The 22,500-nt window shown below is 35.4% G+C and overlaps 1 protein-coding gene across 7 annotated transcripts; it reads right to left on the bottom strand.

Moving 5' to 3' along the window:
- On the bottom strand, positions 1-21,909 carry LOC128265113 (calcium-binding protein 4). 7 transcript variants are annotated; one of them, XM_053000932.1, is made up of 7 exons: positions 21,789-21,892; positions 15,685-16,095; positions 3,524-3,740; positions 2,824-3,156; positions 1,602-2,040; positions 1,167-1,376; positions 1-1,107 (listed from the first exon to the last, which is right to left on the bottom strand). In XM_053000932.1, the coding sequence occupies exons 3-7, from the start codon at positions 3,524-3,526 to the stop codon at positions 935-937; spliced, it is 1,158 nt and encodes a 385-aa protein (XP_052856892.1). In that variant the 5' UTR covers positions 3,527-3,740; positions 15,685-16,095; positions 21,789-21,892; the 3' UTR covers positions 1-934. The 7 variants fall into 7 exon arrangements, 4 of the variants coding, with proteins under 4 accessions (XP_052856892.1, XP_052856890.1, XP_052856891.1 ...); XM_053000930.1 differs by lacking the exon at positions 15,685-16,095 and adding an exon at positions 11,368-13,426; XM_053000931.1 differs by lacking the exon at positions 15,685-16,095 and having other exon boundaries at positions 21,789-21,909.
- Positions 21,910-22,500: the final 591 nt, after the last annotated feature.

Raw genomic sequence — 22,500 nt, 5'->3', positions numbered from 1 at the left:
TAAATGAATTTTGATTTTACTTTTGGATTAAAATTTTTAATAATAAATTACATTAAATTGTTTGTTCAATAATTAAATAATTTTCGTATTTGCGAGCATTAGTTTTGTTATTTTTACCTTGCTCTGTGGCAGCAGCAATAATTTAGCAAATATTTCCTAATTAAATCAATTTGTTCATATTACATGATGCTAGTCAAAAATTGGAAGAGAATATTGGGGAATTAACAAGGCATTGGAAGATCTAAAGGGATTCACGGGCATATATTTATAAGAATGGATATTTAGTGGGCTTACAAAACACATTTACAGAGGCGTCTTTAATGATATGTTTTGAAATATTTGGATTTATGCTACTCAGTTGGATAAACCCGTGGTAAAAGTACATGTTTAAGGTTATCTTTATCGCTTTTCGATTATCGATTACAATAAGAGCTAAAAGTAGTTTTGATTTCCAATTGGACTTAAATGGAAAGGTAAAGAGAATGCAATTCCAAAATTGGAGTAAGTTTCCTTTACATATCGATGATAAGTTAATCGTTTATCGGTGAAGTTTTTGATATCCGATATTTAAATAGGCTATATATATATATATTAATATAAGTTTTATTCGAGTAGCTGTGCGTTTTGTCAATTTAAATGTAATAATTATTATGAGTTAATATTTAAATTGTTTGGCTAATGATGTTCTATCGATTAAAAATGGCTAAGTAGTCGAAAAAAAATATGTTACTTTTACTTCTTTAACCTCTCAAGTCGATAAGTACTATAATATGCGATACCTGCCGAGCCTTTGGCGTTCGATTATTGATGAACATTGTTAAGGGTTCATTTTATTGCAGTTTGACAAACACGGCTCGAGTATCAATTTGATTTATTTTGTTATTTTGAGTATTTGTCTGTAGAGGATCGATGTTATCGGTGATTTGATAATCGATTAATCGTAACTGAGAGATATGGCTGATTTGGGTGTGGGCAGCGGCGATGTGGTGTTCTCCTCCTCGTCGTCGTTTTCCTGCGAATCCTCCGGTTCCCCCAAAGCGTGAACAAACTCGTAGAAGTCGATGCGTCCATCGCCATCCACATCCACCTCCTTGATCATGTCCTCAACTGGTTGTAAAATGGGGTTAGGGAATATGGGCGGGGCAATGGGCTTAAAGGAAACTTACTGTCCTCCTCGTCGAGATCTTCGCCCAGGCACTGCAGCACCGCTCGCAAATCGGAGGCCGTGATATATCCCCGATTGTGCTTGTCGAAAACGCGAAAGGCGTCGCGTAATTCCCGCTCCTCCTGATCGGCAGACGATAGCCCCGACTTGTCCTCATACGTCATGTTCGACAGGATATCAACAAACTCCTCAAAACTGACATTGCCATCGCCTAGACAACACAGAAAGTGTATTGTATACTTTTTAACTTTATATATGTATTAATCTAAGTGGTAAAAATGATCTGTTGTATACATATGTAGTAATATGCGTTAATCATTTTCTTTTGCTTAAATTAGTTCTGTAAATGTATTAATCATTGTTGGGTGTGAATTCTTTGTAAATTGATTGACCTTGATGGTAATATATATCATTCCCCATTCCCCCGACTACTCACCATCCACGTCGATCTCCTGCAGCATCTCCTGCAGCTCCTCCACTCTGGCAAATTGTCCCAGCGATCTCATCACAGTGCCCAGCTCCTCTTTGGTGATGCAGCCATCGCCATCCTTGTCGAAGAGCCGAAAGGCCTCTCGAAATTCCCGCATTTGTCCCTTGGAGATGATGCGGCGTTTGTCCAGGGAATCGCCTTCCATCAGGTTTGGACCTTCGCCGATTCCCAATCCCATTCCTAAATCCGAGGAGGCATAGGATATTTGACGGGTTTTCGTCTTGCGTCTGCTGCGTACATTAGACGACGTCCGTGGAGGAGGCGGACGATTTCCTCCTGGCTTCGAAGACTGTTCGTAGTTGTCGTAGGACTCCTCGTCCTCGTCCTCATCCTCTCCTTCATCATCCTCCTCTTCGTTGTAGTCGAAGTCCCCCATTTCCTCCTCCTGCACAATGAATAGAAAAACATATGTAAAGAGAGCCATTGCATGGTTAAACAACCTATAAAAACTAGGTAATTTCTATGAAAATATCAGATTACCTACGACCAGAAAACAATTTTACCCTAAAAATTATTATTTATATTAATTAATTATTGTTTTTAGGACAGGTTTTTCTAAATTAATATGGTAGGCTTAACTTTGAGGCCATGTTTAGTTCATTATTCCTTAAATTAGGGAATATATCCTTAAATTAAGGATTTTTTGTAATATTTTAATAACATGTACACAGAGAAATAGTAATTGTGAAAAAAATTTGTTTTTCAACTATTTAAATCGTGATTTTCTTTCTTTGTGTAATTTGTTTTTTTTTTAATTATCTATTGTTATTTTTGGTTATATGGAAGTTATTTATAGACACTTAGAATTCATAATTAGTTTAACATACTTTACAACTTTTCTGTCTGAACTGGGACACCAAAAAATAAGTTTTTGAGAAATTGTCATTGGAAAAGCGGGATCAGCAGATTACTAGCTTGATAGTCTATCACTTATTTTTTCCAGAGATAAAGATTTGACTATTGATTTGATTGTCTATTTATAAACTTATAAAAAAAAATTTTGTTTGCTTATAGTTTAATTTTAAAACTTTTCAATGGATTCCATATTGAAACAACTAAGTAAACGACATACTTTTGTTAATAGAACAGTAACAATTTTTCTTTGTTGTCCCTTTTTTTTGTTTCTTCTTTTTTTCTGCGTGTGGAGATTTCCTTGTGCGAAACTTACCCGCATGCTCCTCTGCCGCTCGCCCACTTTGATGCCACAGCAGGAGCTGGAATCCGTATCCACATCCGTATCAGTCTGTTCCGGATGGGAAATGGCAGCACTTCGTTGTGGTTGCTTATCCTTTTTCCGAGACCTTTGACGGCGCTGCTGTGTCGATTGTGTCGGTTGCTGCTCGCTGCTGTGGGCGTGGCCATGGCCACCGTCTACCGGCTGCTCCGTATCCTGAACCGCCTGATTCGCATCCTGATTCTCATCCTGATCGTAGCCCTCCGCTCCAACTGTTGCGGTCTGCTCCTCGTCGGGTTCATCGCCACTCACCGCCGCGTTTCTCGTCTACAAAAGTATTAGAAAAAACCAAATTAGTATGTTGGGCCTACTAAAAAAGTTTATAGGCAAGTGTCTGTTGCAAAAAGAACAGAAAGCCATAAACAAACAGTTAAATAATTAATTAGCTTATGTAAGTTGCATTTGCACAACTATGCTATTAAACATAAATAAAAATATATATATTTTTAAAGCATGTTGGATTATTATTAGCTTATTTGAACAAAACAGCATAAATAAACTTGAATTTTTTTATTTGTTAGTTATGTGTCAATAACATTACTTTCTTTATTTATTAACTCGTGTGTATCGAGTTAAAAAATTAAAGTTTAAAAATCCTTAAATTTTGTTGTGTAAACATCTTAAACACACTCACCATTAAATGGCGGAATTCGCGGGCAATTGTTGAACCAGTTAAAAATTTATTAACTGCCGTGAAAAGCCGTTTTCCTTCCAACGTGGCGGCCTTCCTCCCGCTTCAGCGGATCTGCGGCAAAGAATCCTCCTCTGCTCCTCCTGCGAAGGTCCTCCTCTTTTCCGCTCGCAACCGCACTTTCGGTTCGCAGGATATGCAAATTCCAAATCGAACGGGGCTGCAAAATGGAGGAAAATGGAGGGGAAGGCAGTGGGGACCACATGTTAATTAAGCAATTAAGAATTGAAAGCAATTTGCATAGCGGACACGTCCGCAAATTTCGCCACCAACGAGACAACGTGACCGTCCGCACACAGAAAAAAAATCCGTATATGATATGTTAACCAATTTATTATGTATTTACTATATTTGTATAAAAAATAACGTCAAGGATTTTTGTTTTGAATTTAGTTAAATTTAAAAAATATATATTTTTTTACATTTGATGTCTAATTATTTTGGAGTGAATTGGACCGTATACATAATAATATAATAAAACCCTCAGCAGGGTATAAAAATACGAACAACGTAAAATGAGCTTAGCCTGAAAATATCAAATTGAAATCGAGTTGAGTTTTTATCGGTGCAATTCGAACGCTCTGCCCCCATTTACATAGAAATGCGGTTGACATTCAGTTGAAAATCTCTGCAGCGCAGCTGACTGAATGATATAATCAGTCTAATAATCCATTTGATTGGCACACATTCAGGTCAGCATTTGGGGCCAATAGAGTGGCGCGAACAATAATGGCGTCGATTGCTGTCAGCGTTCCCCAGAAATGACTTTGAGTTTCAGTTCAGAAATGACATTGAGTTTCAGTTCACAAAAGAGGCAAAAATATTAAATTCAGTAAGCCATTGTTAATGTCGAATAATATTGTCAGTGACAAACCTAAATACGTAGCACAAGTTGGCATTTAAAATATGATGATGGGATGTTACTATAGATTTTAAATATTTAAAATTTAAAAGCTCCTAGATTTAGTGAGCATTTAAATTTCATAAATAATCGGAAGACTTTATCATATGGCTGTTATCGAAACTATCTAAATATTTATCTGAAAATCGACATTGCTTAATTATGCAGGTCCAAAACGTGACATTTTAAGACTTCAAACGTGAGAGACTTTTCATAAAAGTTTTCTCAGAGGAAATATTTTTAAATGTATTTACACTGATAAAAAATTAAATAATAAAAATAAATAATATCTGACTATTGAATTAAAAATGTTGTATATATATATATATATATTTTTTTTTTTTTTAAATATACATTAAATTATCATATTAGATACAATTCATAATAAATTGAATGAGTTAAAAATAAATAATTTCAATTAATGTGGAAAATATTGGATTTAAATAGATCCTTTTTAATTTAAATGCATTTTATTTTATTTAAATATGGTTAAATTTAAATTAAATTTTTAGATATTAAAATTAATTCCAAAAATAGTCAAATACAAAATTTTTAATAATTTAAATAACTGAAAACCGCAATGGCTATAAATCAAAGCATAAAATATTTTATTTGAGTACAAAATATTTGTATATAATATTTTTTTTTACCAGTATATCTTATCCAATTCAAATGAAGACATCTGAGAAACAAGATAAACTTTAATTAAATTGAAAATGATGAATCCATTTTCTTTTAATTACTCCATTCGAAGTCCACAATAATTGCGACTAAATTTTGTTCAAACAGTTGGAACAGCTGTACGCTATAGTAGATTTATATTGCATTGCATAGAATTTAAATAATTTCACCAGCTTGGTAAATAAAGAGCAAAGGCGCTTAATGGCGGGGGTGAAGAAAATGAAGAAAAAGGTGGAAATCCGATTATCGCTGTGCCCAGGAACGAACATCACTGGACAGCCGAGAACAGTCCTTTTTCGGAGGCATTTTGCTCCTTTGCTTCTCGCCTGCCGCTTTAAAATTGCATTTCGATGGCCTGGCTATTTTTCAGCATATTATTTTGCATTTCATTTCGAGGATGCACAGATGGTGACCAGATGGCCAGGAAGGATGTAGCCTGCATGAGAGGACCACCAGGACGAAGCCACATGTGCGGGTGGTGCAAAACCGCAATGAAAATGCCCCAAAAAGGAAGTGCCAAGGCGAGAACAGAAGGACACCCCAGGTGGCCAAGGACAACTGTAAATGCACACTGCCAGCTGAAAGCTGCCAACTGCCAGCATTTTCACATTTTCACATTTAAATTAAAGTCCCTTGGCAGACTGATCCTTCATCCAGTTTATAGTATATCCTTTGAGTTGCACACGTACACACACATTTAATTAACATTTAACGTTAACCTGTCCATTAAGACGAATGATGGTCACATGAAAAACAATGGCGGCATAATTGCAACATAGAAGCTAGGAAAACTGAACGAAGTATTTGCATAAAAGACGATGATCGCTTAGCATGAACAACATCATCATCATCACTACCATCATCATCATTCCACCAGTCAGTTCCACGTCAGCGGTTTATCGTCCTAGGTGTCGTTCCAATTTTCTTACTTTCAAAGACAAGCTAAGAAATTAAGAATACAAAAAAAAAAAAACCAAAACCTGGTAAAATTTTCTAATATTTGTAGCCAAGTAAAATTGACCTAAATATAAGGACTATTTTATTTTTAGGTGGATTTTCTGGTATTAAATTATGAGTGTATATTAACTTGGAACTTGATTTATAGCATTTGTCTTTAAAAACTAAGAACTATTGCCCATTCTTCTCAGTGTGTCATTTCGTTTTCTATTCCTTTACATCTCATCGCTGGATGTTCCATTGCCCTGTAGTCGCGTGCAAAGATTCTGACATAAAATAAATGAAGACACAACTTTTAACACCCCCTCCCCTATCATCATCTTACTCTCGAACTTTCCCCACTTTTCCCCCACTTTTACCGCTTCTCAGACATTTTCCCCATCCATCCAGGCGACAAATGCTTGGTTTCTGCAAAACTTTGTTCAATGTTTTCCAGTTAGTCTTCAGTTGGGACGTTCAAAATGTAAACCACAGACATTTGATACCACCTTTCTTCACGGAGGAAAAAGTGGAGTCTCGGCCAAGGTTTAATCAACGTTGCACAAATAAAATAAATTTAATGGCTTAAGTTTTTACCAGATTTGAACATGAACTCATTTCAGTTTTTTGGTAAGCGAAGAATATATAGGATTTAGAGGATTCAATGCAAGGATTCTCTTTTGTTAGGCAAACGAAGATTTGTCTTAAAGCTAGAAACTGGTTGGTTCTTATTTTTATTTATTTTGATTTATTAATTTATTTTCTTCTTTTCTTTTATGTTGGTAAATGTCCTACCACAAGTACCAATTTAAGTGTGCTTAAGTACCTAGGCATCTTTCAAGCCCACTAAATTTCCTAAAATCCCCTTCACCGCTCTAAATTGTCGACCATTTTGTGGCAAACATTTATTCACTTGTCCAAAGCGAAAAACAGAAACCGCAAAATGTTTTCGGCTCGCATTTTATTGTTTAATTGGAATTGTTGCCTGTGGCAAATAAGGAGGCTCATGGATTGGTGGTAATAGCCGCGTGACCACACTCCCTGTAAACGGATTACAAACGCCACCCCATGCAATCAATAAGAGCGAACAAGGCACAAAAAAGTAAATAACATTTTTGCCAATCTGCCAAATTCTCTCGCCCTGCATTTTCTGGCCCTTGTGCAAAATTGTCATACGCTGCGTATGCGTTATACTTGCATGCCAATAAATAGTATATATATATCCATATATATTGTATATATATATATATATGTGTGTGTGTGTGTGTGTGTGTGGGACGGGGCTGTGCTGCGTGTTTTATTGGAGTGTGTGGAACGGTGGCACACGAAACACAATTGGTACATAAAAGGCGGCAACAAAAAAGTTGACGCATAAATCAAACAAAAGCAAACAGAATAAAATAAAACAAAACAGAGCAAAGCGAAGCGAAGCTAAGGCCCCCCCCCCCCCCCTTGTTCTTTTTCATGTCTTTCATTTCCTCCGCACGTAAATATTTGCTTGGCAATAAAAAATTTAACAACGCAAACAGGCCAAAAAAGCAAAGGAACGTTCCAAAACAAACAACACAATGGACGATATGTGAAGGCAGATGCAGACAACGAAGGATGCTCTATAGGATGTGTATCGAAACAGATAGCAACAGGAATGGAAGTTTTATAAATTGGGCAAGCCGATGTTTATATACCCTTGTAGGTATCGCAAAAAACGAAATTTTCTACCAAACCACTATATGCCGGTTTGTATGCGTATATGCATAAAAACAATTTAATTATGTCAATTTTGCAAAATATTTTTGTATAATCTGTTGATTTTTATACCCTTGCAAAGGGTATTATAATTTCAGTCAGAAGTTTGCAACGCAGTGAAGGAGACATTTCCGACCCTATAAAGTATATATATTCTTGATCAGTATCACTAGGCGAGTCGATCTAGCCATGTCCGTCTGTCAGTCTGTCCGTCTGTCCGTCCGTTTCTACGCAAACTAGTCTCTCAGTTTTAAAGCTATCTAAATGAAACTTTCCCAAAAGTTGTCTTTCTATTGCAGGTAGTATATAAGTCGGAACGAGCCAGATCGGACGACTATAGCATATAGCTCCCATAGGAACAATCGAAAAAATAAATAAAAAAAAAATATAGCTGTTTTTTAATTTTTTTTCTTTGTTCTTCGACATATAGGAATGGTTAAATAATATAGAATTACGGTTTCAATTTCATCAAAATCGGACAACTATATCATATAGCTCCCATAGGAACAATCGGAAAAAAAATACAACAAAAATTATAACTTTGCTGTTTTTTATTTTTTGTTAGTTCTTCGACATATAGTACTGGTTAAATATTTTAGAATTACGGTTTGCAATAGCTGCAAGGGTATATGAACTTCGGCTTGCCGAAGTTTGCTTCCTTTCTTGTTTTTACCTTATTTTAAAATGTATTTTTAAAATCGGTATAAACATATATGTCTCTAGTTATACGAGTTATGCCTTGTACTAATCGTTATAAATTTCAACTTGTTAAAGTTTTGATTTAAATTATAATACTCTTCACAATCAAAATATGGTTTCCATTGCAAACACTTCAACAAGTCTTTGGATTCAATATCAATATATCAGAAAATTATTTTAAAATGTATAATTTTCTAATACATTATGAGTTCTTGTTGAACTTCACATTGCGGCTTGCAAACAATATTTATATTGTGTAATCGTTATTATCGAAGTATCAGATAAATGTTACTTTATAATTGCAGAATTCGCGTTTAATGTGAACACTATACACTATGTTGAAAATTCGTAAGAAACAGAGTTGAAAAAGCAAAGAACGTTAAAACTATTCAATGGCTTGCTTTTTAATGGCCAAATAATGTCCATTTTGATCGGAAGATGACGACTTTCTTTCCTTCTCGCTTATCTCCAGTTACCCCATGCGTTGGGTTACCTTTCTCCGCCTTCATGGCTTTTGCATCGCCTCCTACATAATTTATATGCCTCACGCCGCTTGCCACTTGCCACATGTGCAAAAAGACCAACTAAAGTGCCATGAATGTGCATGATAATCAAGTGGCGACGCTGCGGTCCACTCGTTTCTGCTCTCTCTCTCTCTCTCTCTGGCCCGCAGGACATCACATATCGCCCTTTCGCTCTAACAGGACCCATTAAAAACAGAATGAGTGCAGAAAACGTAGCACACTTTCCAGGGCACTTTTAAATGAGTGGACAATTAAAAATTATGTTTCGATGAGTACATACGTTTTTCGTGAATCCATATTTTAAAGTCAAGATGTTAATTTCTTGAACTTAGTAATTTATATTTTAATGTTTTAAAACGTCTCCTAAAGTCCTATTTTTTCATTTTATTTAAAATGTATATATTAAAACCATTAATTCTTATTTTGAAGTCAAGACTCTAGTTTCTTTTATTAAGGAAATTATATTTTTGTTTTTAACAATATTCAATTTTTTCTTTTTTTTGTAACAAATAAAAAAAAAATGTGTAAATATGTCTTTTGAATTTTTGAATACATAGTAATATTAAGTTTAAATTTATTTTCCGAAAAATTGAATTCTTTATTTAAAGTTATCTTCTAGTAAATCAGTATTTCAGGTGAAAGCCTTTAAAAATATACAGATATATTCTTGAAATTTTCTTTTAACAATTTAAAAGTGCGTTTTAAATTTTCATTTCTGACGACGTAGTACTTCCTTTGGCACGTGCGTGAGTTCGTTTCCATGTTTAGTTCGTTAGTCACAAAGCAGAGGTACAGAGCCCGCATTTACATGTGTCTGTTTGTGACATTTGCATACGAGTTGAGCCTTTTGCCCAGGTTAAAGCCCGACGCTTTCTTTCTTTCCCCAATGGAATTACAATAAACTTGACCACCAGTGTGCAAAACTTTCGTCGCAGTAACTTTCTCCCCCAATAAAATGGGCAAAGTAAAGTCACTGAGAGGGAATTTCAATTGATTCAAAGCAGGACTTTCGAAAAGCGCAAACAATTAGCCCCCAAGACGAAAGTTTCGGACCAAAAAAAGTAAAAAAGTTTGCAGCAGCTGCCCGTTTCTGATTGCCATATCAGAAACTTGGCCTTTGTAATGACTGCGTAAAATTGGGGGAAATTCGAAAAGTTCGAGCAACACAGAGAAAGTGCATCACATTCCCTGGGTCCAGAATGAAAAATTACTTCGATCGGCGTGCGCCACTTTCCTTGCGTTCCTCATTTCCACATAAATTACACGTCGGCAAGCTTACTACAAGCTTACCAACCTATTTTTGTTTAAGAATGTGTATAAGTCTTTTCTTAAGTTAAGTTTTGTTATTAAAGCTTTGAAACCCGATTACAAGTGGCTTTCTTCCTGAATATTTTCTTGTTTTGTAATTGGTTAATGTTAACCTTAAAAACGCACTGATGATCTAAAGATTCCATAACTTGAGCTTGTGGCTTTGTTTTTGTATATAAAAAAAAAATTGTAACCTAAAAATAAATATGAAAAATTGAATGAAAGTTTTATAGCAATATTTGGTTTACATTTGGTATGGATTTGTATTATACTTCGTTTTAAATTTTTAATTTAATTTGTGATATAATCTGTATTTTTTTTTTATATTCTGGCTCTGTTTAGCCTTGTTTTAAAGTGCTTAACAACTGGCCAAGATTTTTCATGCATAGAGTTTCGAACACAAATTGTATTTATGGGCAAAAAATTAAATTAAAATTTTCCTCTGGCGTACGTTGAGATCTTTTAAAAACATCTTAAGACTAGATTTTTTTTGCATAGCAATGTTTTGATTGTATGTCATGACTATTCACAGTTGAGTTAAAGTAGATCAACAATTCTCAGCAATTCATCGGAATACTTCGGTGTGAACATGAAATGGGGAAAATAATAATTAATAAATAAGTAATATGTACAAAAATAGGAAAGACAAATAATAAATAAACTCGAATCTGGTAGAGATTTACATCGAAAAGATGAGTTCAATATGATCAATTTAATATTTGATAATAAAAATGAATTAATAAATTAATGTGTCAATGGAAGAACCCAAATTTTAAAAAGCTAATCGAGGTTTCAAAAAGCTAATCTGTTCGATATAAATTTTTAAAATTATTTGAGTTTCGATATATTATTTGTGTTAGAAGTTAATACGTAACATATCGATATTAATATTGGCGAAAGCATTCAATTCGATGCAAAACATGTTTTCTGTCATCCCTAGCATTGTGTACGGTATAGGTATAGTTACACTTTTGAGTAGTTCAGCCACTTACAATCGGAAAGGTGCAACTGGCCGCGACGAGGGCCAGAGTATCCTCACCGATCGGCGTCGACATAATTAATTCATCCTGGACTGGATTTCGAAGTTCCTCTTCGATTTCCTCGAGAGTCATGATTTTTGAGTAGTCGACTTCCGGCGGAGGTGTGTGTGAAATGTGTTTTGAATTATGTTCAATGTTCATAGGCTGTGGTTCTAATGCTATTGGCTTGATAAAGACTCCGTTTTTCCAGGTGGTGAAGTTTTCTTTGGCCGTTCTTGGATGGGATTAGGAACATTATTCATACGTTCGTGGGTGGGCTTTAAAAGGTTTCTCTGTGGATCAAATAGAAAGCATTTTGAGTAGTCGACTCCAGGTCGAAGTTGTGAAAGCGATTCTTGCTTTTTGGGTGTGTGTGAAATGTGTTTCGGATAATGTGCAGCGTTCATGGGCTGAATTGAAGTCACAGCCCCGGAGGTCAATAGCTCACCGATGCTTTTAAGTGGTGGATATTGTGTCGGCTGTTTTTTTTCTATTTTCCTCGGTGGAGAAGTTGATTCTAATGGTATTTGGATTGACAAAGGCTCTGTTTTCCTTGGTGGTGAAGTTTTCTTTGCCGGTTCTTGGATGGGTTTAGCAACATTATTCATACGTTCATGGATGGGCTTTAAAAGGCTTCTCTGTGGATCATAGAGACAGCATTTTGAGTAGTCGACTACTGGTCGAGGTTTCAAATGCGATTCTTGCTTTTTGGTTGTTTGTGAAATGTGTTTTGGATTATGTACAGCGTTTATAGGCTGTGGTTCTGGTGGTTTTTGGCTTGATAAAGACTCTGTTTTCCCTGGTGGTTCTTGGATAGGATTAGGAACATTATTCATACGTTCAAGGATGGGCTTTAAAAGTTTTGTCTGTGGATCATAGAGAAAGCATTTTGACAAGTCGACTACCGGTCGAGAGTTCAAAAGCGATTCTTGCTTTTTGGGTGTTTGTGAAATGCGTTTTGGATTATTTTCAATGTTTATAGACTGTGGTTCTGGTGGTTTTTGGCTTGATAAAGACTCTGTTTCCCCTGGTGGTTCTTGGATAGGATTAGGAACATTATTCATACGTTCAAGGATGGGCTTTAAAAGTTTTGTCTGTGGATCATAGAGAAAGCATTTTGACAAGTCGACTACCGGTCGAGAGTTCAAAAGCGATTCTTGCTTTTTGGGTGTTTGTGAAATGCGTTTTGGATTATTTTCAATGTTTATAGACTGTGGTTCTGGTGGTTTTTGGCTTGATAAAGACTCTGTTTTCCTTGGTGGTTCTTGGATAGGATTAGGAACATTATTCATACGTTCAAGGATGGGCTTTAAAAGTTTTGTCTGTGGATCATAGAGAAAGCATTTTGACAAGTCGACTACCGGTCGAGAGTTAAAAAACGATTCTTGGTTTTTGGGTGTTTGTGAAATGTGTTTTGGATTATGTACAGCGTTCATAGGCTGTGGTTCTGGTGGTTTTTGGCTTGATAAAGACTCCGTTTTCCCTGGTAGTTCTTGGATGGGATTAGGAACATTATTCATACGTTCATGGATGGGCTTTAAAAGGTTTCTCTGTGGATCATAGAGAACGCATTTTGAGTAGTCGACTACCGGTCGAGAGTTCAAAAGCGAATCTTGCTTTTTGGGTGTTTGTGAAATGTGTTTTGAATTATTTTCAATGTTCATGGATGGGCTTTAAAAGGTTTCCCTGTGGATCATAGAGAAAGTATTTTGAGTAGTCGACTACCAGTCGAGGTTTCAAAAGCGATTCTTGCTTTTTGGGTGTGTGTGAAATGAGTTTTGGATTATTTTCAATGTTCAAAGGCTGTGGTTCTGGTGGTATTTGCCTTGATAAAAACTCCGTTTTCCCTGGTGGTAAAGTTTTCTTTAGCGGTTCTTGGATGGGATTGGGAACATTATTGATATGTCCTTGGATGGGCTTTAAAACGCCTCTCTGTGGTTCAAAGATGGGTCTATAACCACTATAGTCAGTCACTACAAGCAATTATCCCTCAGGAGATATTTTTAATTTGACTGGAGCACTCATTTAGATGCTAGAAAATTAAAAATAAAAAAGAAGGATAATGAAATGAGGATGATGATATGAGGATGATTATAAAAGGAGACTAAAGGATTGTTTGGATGTGTATGTGTGTGTGTTAAAGCAATTTCAAAAACCATTAAAGAGTAAATTACCTTAAAAACGAATGCTAAAAGCATTAAATTATCACAAATTATTTTGGCAATCACCACAAATTGTGTGGTGAAGTAACATAAACGCTAAAACATAAAGAGGAACACAAAACTTTTGCCCGAATTTATAATACACTTTGAAAAAAATATATAAAAAGAAATATTTTGAAATAAGGTTTTGTTTGGATACCCCATATATAACGTTTAACTATTAAGTAAAGTTGGAAGGGATTTAATAAGATAGTTTGTAATATCAAATTATTTTATTATTATTTTTTTTTTTTTGGTTTAAGAACTTTGAAGTTCCATTTTATTGTCTACTCCCTACATAACAAAGAACAAGTGTAATATAGTTATTTTAGGTGAATGTTTAAATACTAAATAAGAGTATTTTACCACAGAATTGAATGGCATTTACTGTATGAAAATGCTTTTAAATACTTAACAACTTAGCATATTACCTAACTGTAATGCCCCGATTTCTTCAAAACTTTATTTCGACAACCACAAATATAAAGCAAGAAAAACAAAGAGCAAAAGCGAACTTTTCGGTATGCATATGCATAATATAGTGTGTCCCCTCTTTTTTTCCTCGCGTTTTGCAATTTAGATGTTTATCCCCAGTTGTGTCTCCTTGTTGTTTGTTGGTTTTACTGCAGCTGTTGCTTTTACTGGGTGCCTTTTATTTTGCTTTTATTTTTTAAAAAGACTTAAGCCTTTTATTCAGTGCGCTTTTTTGCGACGACGTCACCGACCTCGTCACTTAACCCTCATTTCCCTTTTCTCCGGGCTAAATTTACATTTCGTTCGCTTCATCTACTAAATTTTACGTATTCATCGCGTACATTTCATTTACATGCGTTTTATTGTCTTCTCTGCTCTGCCCTCGCAACTTGTTTATTTGTTGCCTTTACATATTTAAAAGGGTTAACATGTTTTGGCCAAGCTTTTTCGGTTTTTGAGAGTCCCACTAACTAGATAGAAGTCTGTGTCTGTTGTGGGTCCCTTTTAAGTGTGCCTCGTCTGCATGTGTGTGGCTTATTTTAATATCATCATATTTATGACGTGTTTGAGCACAAAGAAAGTCAGCCAAGGGGGGATGTGTGCCACTTGAAGACCGTAATCGCTGTGACAGCTTTCAAACGGAGGAGGGCAGGGCAGAAAACCCATGGAAAATTTTTACAACTCCCATAACTCAGGCGTCGGTTTGCGGGATATCCTTTAAACTTGCCATTACAGAATTTTTAGAGCCAGCAACTGGGTTCAAGAGTTTGCATTTTAAATGCTCTTTAAACCGGAAAACTAAATTATCTCTGACCCCTTTTATTAAATTAATTTGAAACATTTCATCGTTAAAATGTTAGCGCGTTATAATAGTATAAAAGTACCCTTATTAGTTTTATAATTTCAGACCTTTCAGAAATTTGTATATGTATTTGATGATTTATATTTATTTATTAAAAAAAAAAATCCTATTAATGCAGGTTATATATATATTGCTCATAGAGCTATTATGGAAGAAATAAATTTTTAAAAATAATTACTTCAATGTTTTTTTATATATTACACACAATTACTTCGTGATATAGTTATATTTTAATTTATACTTTATAAAAATCGGACAACGGACAACAATCGGACATAGCTTCAATCTTTTTAAACTTATATGCTTAAAATTTAAAGTAAAATTTACGGATTATTTAATTTTGGATATAGCTGCAAGGGCATATATACTTGGGCTTGTTCAGTGCTAATATATACACCCAGAGAAATACGACAAAGTAAAATTAACCATTAAAATGTTTGAATGTAACATTTTTTTGCGAAATATAATTAATACTTATTAACAAATTTAACTAGTTTACCATATGAGAAAATAGTAGATTTCATTTTTTTTCAATAGAAATGAAAGAAAATACCCCTCGCAGCTAACGCAGTGCAGAAAATATTGAAAATATTTGAATTTGTCATGATTTTTCTGCGGGTGTAGAACATTTCTCGTTTCGCTATAATGATGGCTTGTCTAACTAACTAAACTAAGCATATTTTCGGATGAAGCCTTTGAATAAAATTGATGACCAAGTTTCTTGCCCTTAGCCCAACTTCATGGTAAGCCTACCTTAAACTATCTGTCACAGTTCGAGGCGCCTCCATTTTATTCATTATTCATGCCAACAGGTGAGCAAGCGAAGGAGATGGAGGGCGACCCAACATGTCAAGTGGCCATTCCTTATGCATGTAAATCTCCAAATCCCCAAGTGCAGTCACTTGGCGTGTCCTTTTCTTTCTCGTCGCTTGTCTCTCGTCTCGCTTTCCCTCTCATAAATTATAAACAGGGATTTCCATTTCTTCTCCACGCCAAGTGGATGACAACTTCTGACTTGACTTTCGGCCGGCTTGCTTGACTCCGGTTGAGTGACTGGCTGACTGATGAGCAGCTCGAGCTGCGAAACACCTGACAAGCAGCAGCCTTCTTTGCTACATTCTGTATAAAAATAGGCTAAAGTAGGCTTAAAATTAAAAGAAAATGCTGAAAAACAAGCTATGTATGTCCAAATTAAAGAAATCATACAAAAATAACAACACTTTTTGAAGTGAAAGTAGTTATTAGTCCAAAAATTATTATATATATTTGTTGAATTCTAACAAATTAAATTATAAACTTAACTATTAAATCATTAATATCAAACATAAGAGCTAAGACATGGCTGCTCTCTTTTAAAAGTGTTTATTTTTAATACAACTTTTAATTATGCTAGATTTATGGCTATAAGTTTTTTTACAATATTTATAAGCAACTATGCTACATCTAGCCAGAAATAGGCCAAAATGGCTACACTGATTAGGAGGTTATCGGCAATCAACTTCCACATAATCAACTTCGACCTCAAAGAGGGCGGCGGGCCAATTAATTTGTGCTCGCCTCAAAACTAAACTAACAAGGATGCAAAGATGATGGGATTTTCGATGGGCAAACAGTGCGGTTGTAATTTCGGGACTGAGAATTGATGGCATGCCCAAATTAGGATGTGTGTGTATGGTATTTTGGGTTTGTATTCTGTATTTTGTGTTCTGCTGATTCAACTCGATGGGAACAGTAGTTTATGCCACATAAAAAAAAAAATTATAATCAGTTGGGCTTTTTGGCAAATTGCTGGAAAATTTTCAATGTCCCAAGCTCACTGATAGACAAACAATCGATCAATAATCAATAACTAGAAAGAAACTCTTTTTAAATATAAAATTATATAAATTTTTATTTACTGCAACCAATTAAAAATATGAACATTAAAGGTTTTACGATAAAATAACAAACTAACAAATAATGTTATATCATAAAATATCGATTGAAAAGACTTTTGTTCGAACGGAAAATACTAAGTATGGATGCAAGGTGAGTGTTTTTGAGTAAATATTCCATTTTAAAGTTTTTAAAATGAAAAACATACTTTGGATGTTTCACTTTCTTTTAATTAAATTAATGTTTGGCAGAGAACGAGAACTAAGCTTTTCTATTCAAGCTAATTAAGGTTCTTAAAAGCCATTTTAAGATCTCTGGCTGGCTAATGCTATAAGACAAAACCCCTCCATCCACTTTTTGCCTGTTTTTTTTGGGGGTAACCACTTGGATTACACTTTGCCGAAATATATGTGTTTGTTTGTTTTTCTTGTCGTTTTTTCCTCTGCCTTTCTCTTTCTCTTTTCTGCATTTCTTTTTGTCGCCGTCGGTTATTGTTGCCAGTTTTCCCAAACAATGCAGCCCCCCAAAAAGGACAACATGGAACATGGCGAGACCTTGTGGGGAGTGGGCGGTGGGGGGTGGTAGGTTGATGGGCGATGGGGGGTGGTACATGAATTAGGACAAGCAAGGCCACCACCACCATCTAGCTCCCGCTATATAGGATACTTGTCATTGTGGTGCACTTTTGTTTTCATCTTTTTTTTTTTTTTGAGCCCTCCACTCGGAAGCTGCTCACCTGAACGCCAGCACAGGAAATGGGTAACAGCTTATTGCATAACCCACAAGCGGCCCAATGTCGCCCGGCTGGGATTAGGCCAGCCCACAAATATAGATGCCCAGCAGCCAAGAGCACACTGGGCAAAATCAACCTTTTGGTTGACAAACAATTACATCTTTAAAGCAGGGTTGCATTTTATCAACACAATTAAGCAAACACACGCACACATGAAACGAATGTCAGTGTAGAGTTGAGAAAAAAGACAAAAAAAATTGTATTTGGATGAGCGATAAAAAAACTGTACTGTTGTTGGCTTGCCTTGAATTTATCAGCACCTCAAAGAAAAGAATTGGATTCTAGCAACCTAACCATTTAATATACTTAAAATAAATTGTCACAGATATAACTGAAAATATAGTTTCGAGTTACTAAGAAAAGGACGTTTTTAATCATAAACATTTAAAGTTGTTGTTATCTCAGATGCCTTTCATTACATTTCCTTCAAATGGTTTACAATGAAGTTTTTAGAGCTAAAAAACGAAGGTACCTAGTTTCAGCTCGATCCCTTGTCGAGCGGCTTGGGTACTTGGTACTTAATTTCTTTCAGTGCCTGCGCACACTTCCTTCCATTCAATCTTTGCTGCTTTTCCTTTTGTCGGTTTCGTACACGACTTCATTGCGGAATTCTTTGGCCAAGAGGAAAATACTGCTCTCGACTCAATCAAGTTGATAGCGGGAATGAAGAGTTGGGGGCGCGAGGACGTGGGGGCGTGGCACTTAAATGAAGAGCAAGGGTTTTCCTCCTCCAGCTGCAGTGGCAAACTTTTTCGCACCAAAAGCGATTTTCGCAAACTGCAAATTCTTCCACTTTGCTGCCTTTGCGATTCATTCATGTAAAATCTGGCATATATTCATGAGTTCGTTTTTCTGCGTATGTATGTATGTGAGACACACACGCACGCACACACACGCACACACACATTTGAGCAACTGGGCTGACAAGTTGTAACATGATTTAATTCATTAAATGAAAATCATATTTTATGATTCAAATTGCATTTTCCAAGGCAGCAAGCATTGGTATGTGTATGTGTTTGCTAAGCATCAATATGTGTATATTTGTGTCAGTTTACACTGAACGAAAATAATGGTTAATCCACACCAAGAATGATTTTTAATCAAAAAGGGATCGTAAATCTATTTTGTTTTAAAGTTTCGTTAAAACTATCGAATTTTCTCTAGATTTTCTTTGAAAATATAGAAATTTCATAATATAAAAAAAAAAATTGTAACTGTTTTTTGGTATTTTTTCTAAATTATAATACCATTTGTTTTTTAATTATTATTTTTGAGACTTACGCAATCTGTAGATCTCAAGAAGTATATAACAATAAATAAAAGGAGCTACGTCTCGTGGGAGTTCCCTATTTTTTTTTAAGGAGGATGATGAGGAAATTTGATGTCCCACGACTACAACCCCTTTTTCCCCATTTTTCCTTTTGCCCCGAAACATAATTTAGCGGAAATTCTGTTTTGTTTTCAGCGCGCCTAAAGCCAATACGGAAACAGTTAAAATAAGGAAAGAATAAAGGAGCAAAAAGCCGGAAAAGGGTTTTTTTTTGGGAAAGAAAAATGGGGGAAAACAATTTAAACTTGCTAAGCTTGAGTGTGTCTTTGTGGTGTGGCTGTTATTTTGCGGGGGAGAATGAAGATGGCAGGAATTTAAATTGAGCGCGCCCAGGAAAATCGAGAAAAATTCCAGCATATTTCTGCTTTTATATCTCCCGGTGATCGTTTTATTCTGAACAAAATCATTTGTCATTTTTCGCCCCGCTTGATTAATGATTTCATTGTATATTTGAAAGCTATTCTGTTTGTCTCTTTGTGTAATTGCTGTTTCCGGGAAAACTCTCGAATGCTGCGCCACCATTTCTGTAATTGCTTCCGATCGGATGCAATTGCAGCCAACCCACCGACCCACTTAATCGCTTAACTTTGCACTCCAGATTATATAAGCCCTGATAAATGTTGTCTCCATATTTCGGTCTCTCCATATTTTTACATCGCTTTTCCTCCGACTTTCCACCGCTTTTTCTCGCTTTCCGCAAGTGCCAGGCGACCCCTAATAAGTATGCTACACATTTTGACAGACTGACAGCTGAGGCCAACGTGAAACCCAAAGGGGGCGTGGTCGTGGGCAGGGGCAGGGGAGTTACAATCTAGAATCCGGAAAAATTTACGGCAGAGATGGTCGAGTGATTTTGGGCATTTCATAGCCATGGAAATATTATATTATTAAGCTCTAAAAAAATATATATACTTAATTTCGTAAAAATATATTTATTTTTAAAGCTATGAAAATACTTAATCTTAAGTGTTACACATTGAATATTAGCGAAAGACGCCAAGAAAACTCATAAATTTAAACAAGGAAAATTTCCTAAGAAAATTCCCTAAAAATATATATTATAAAATATCTAAAACTATGGAAACAATATATTATTTTCAATTAGGTTTCTCTTGAGGAAATTTTGTTTGAATATTCATAACATCACAGGCGTGACTCACGTCTCCACTCTAACTTTTTTTTTGGACACGTCCCAGAGCTTTTGGCTAAAAGTGGAGTCTTGGCCTGCAATTAACGCAACAAGATTTGTTGACCCCGGTCTCTTACACTTTCTTGGCCCGCCTCCCTGATTGCATTTGGCGTAATTTTTAATTAGGCTTCTCGCCCTGTTGGCGTAGGTTCGCTTTCCCTCCTCTCCGTTTGAACCGGGCTAATTGCCTTCCTTTTTTTTTCATTTCTTAGCCAGGATCAAGGGGACGAGGATATGTGGCTGAGAAGAGCTGCGATTTTTAATTTAATAAAAACTCCGCCGCACTCCCTAATTGACCAGATAGGGCAAACACGGCTATACACAAACGGCAAAAATCCTTCAAATAACTTATCTATATTACACTATTTTTTCTGCGTAATGGGCGGGAAAGCGCCCAAGGCAGCGCCCCCTGCCAATAACAGCCAATAATTCATATGTCTCGCCCTAAAGCTATCAGATTTTCCAATTTTTCCGGTCCTGTTGTAATCTGCACTGCCGCTTGTCAATACATTTATCCATATTTGCATTTTGTGGTTTTGGTCTTTTTGGGACTGCCAGTAATTCCCGTTGAAATATTGCCCCTGACATTTAAGGTTGATCAAAATGGAATATCTAAATATGCATATGAAAAGCAAAAAAAAAATGGAGGCCATTGAAAATAAAATCAAAATGTCTAATCAAATAATCTAACGACTGGTAAAAATATTTATAAAAAACACAAACATTTCTAAACATCAGTCCACAAAGACTTTTTTGTGTGCTTGAAAAATTTAAGAAAAGCCGCTGGTCATTAAAACATAATTATTGTCAGGATATATTGCTAGCATGCCCAATTACGCCAATGACCTAACTTTTTCGATCGTTCCTATCGCAGCTAAATTACCCTTATCCCTATTAATTTCTTATTTATTTGAATATTTCCTATAAAACTAAAATGGAATGTGTATTATTGGCTAAAATAGAAAAGATTTTAGTCACCTGCGTGTGTCTTTAATGTTTGGTAAGCTGGGAAAACACATTTTATTTTTTAGGTTATGTCGGAATGTAAGCAAAGCAATTAGAAATTTCGAGATTGTTATCAGATGTCGGAGATTTTAATTCTACCACTATAACTTTAACATCCACAAAGACGTTTTTTTGTGTGCTTGAAAAGTTTAAGAAGAGCCGCTGGCCATTAAAACAAAAATATTGATGGGATATTTCCCTAGCATGCCCAATTACCCCAATAACCAAACTTTTTCGATCGTTCCTATCGCATCTACATTATCCTTATCCCTATAAAATGGAATTTGTATTATTGTTTTAAATTGTTCTTATTCTTACACCTGCGTCTGTCTTTTATGTTTGGTAAACTGGGAAAGCACATTTTTTTTTTTTAGGTTATGTCTGAATGTAAGCAAAGAAATTTCGAGATTGTTATCTTATATGTCGGGGATTTTAACTATACCACATACTCGATTTCGTAGATATAAAGCGATCAAAGCTTTGGGAAATGGAAATTCCGGAATTCTAAGAATTCAACCAAGTCAAGTCCCAAAAGCAGACGCCGATTAACAACGGCTAAAGATCGAAACGTGCAACAAGAAATGAAGCTTCTCACACGCACATACACACATGCACGCACACTCACAAGAAAAAAAAGTAGTTTTAGGTTTGTTTTGGCTTACACGCAAATTGCAATCCGGCAACGTTTACAGTACGAAATTCGGACAAAACCAGACGTGTCCGTAGAAGGGCTCCGAACTTTCCGCAGCTTAGAACCACACGCGGCAAAATCGGACAAAAACTAACAGGATGAAAGCTACAGTGTGACCGCGGTAAAGTCAAAACATTTTACCACATCACGAACATAACGAAAAAATGAGTATTTGAAAGGATATCGATAGGGGGATTCTTGACTACCTCTATTGTAACGTAAATATGAGTAGTCTTTGAAAAATTGTAGTCGAGTAAAGGTCAAAACTCAGTTCTTTATATAATTTATCATAAGCTGAAGAAACATTTCACTAGATAATGAACATATTTTGTTAAGTTATTATATTTCGATCATATGTTTGTAATATATATATATATATTTTAATATATTTATTTCAAGTAAATAAACCATTTAAAGATTATATATATATTAATTCATTTGAATCAAGAAAAATATGTATTATTTGGAAATGGCAAATTACACTACTTCTCACGCGTGTTTAAACTAATATTTATTAATTTTGGCGACACATTTTATGATTTTCTTGATTTTTAAGCAACGTGATTTGAGGTGGCCCAATTACTTTTGCTGAGGCCAACCTAATTCCATCAAGAAATGTGGATTTAAAAGCGAAAAAACGGTAACAAAAATTTTAAACTTGCAAAAAAGCAAAAAATGTTTGT

Source organism: Drosophila gunungcola, unplaced genomic scaffold (assembly GCF_025200985.1).
Source record: "Drosophila gunungcola strain Sukarami unplaced genomic scaffold, Dgunungcola_SK_2 000095F, whole genome shotgun sequence".
Lineage (NCBI taxonomy): Eukaryota > Metazoa > Arthropoda > Insecta > Diptera > Drosophilidae > Drosophila > Drosophila gunungcola.
Note: the sequence above shows the minus strand (reverse complement) of the source record. Positions and strands in the feature narration are given on the sequence as shown.

What these genes read in the sequence shown, in the direction of transcription:
- LOC128265113 (XM_053000931.1), bottom strand. An exon ending in AGCGGCAGAGGAGCATGCGG is followed by an intron (nt 2,041 to 2,823) that starts GTAAGTTTCGCA and finishes TTCATTGTGCAG; the next exon opens with GAGGAGGAAATGGGGGACTT. An exon ending in GCAGGAGATCGACGTGGATG is followed by an intron (nt 1,377 to 1,601) that starts GTGAGTAGTCGG and finishes TGTGTTGTCTAG; the next exon opens with GCGATGGCAATGTCAGTTTT.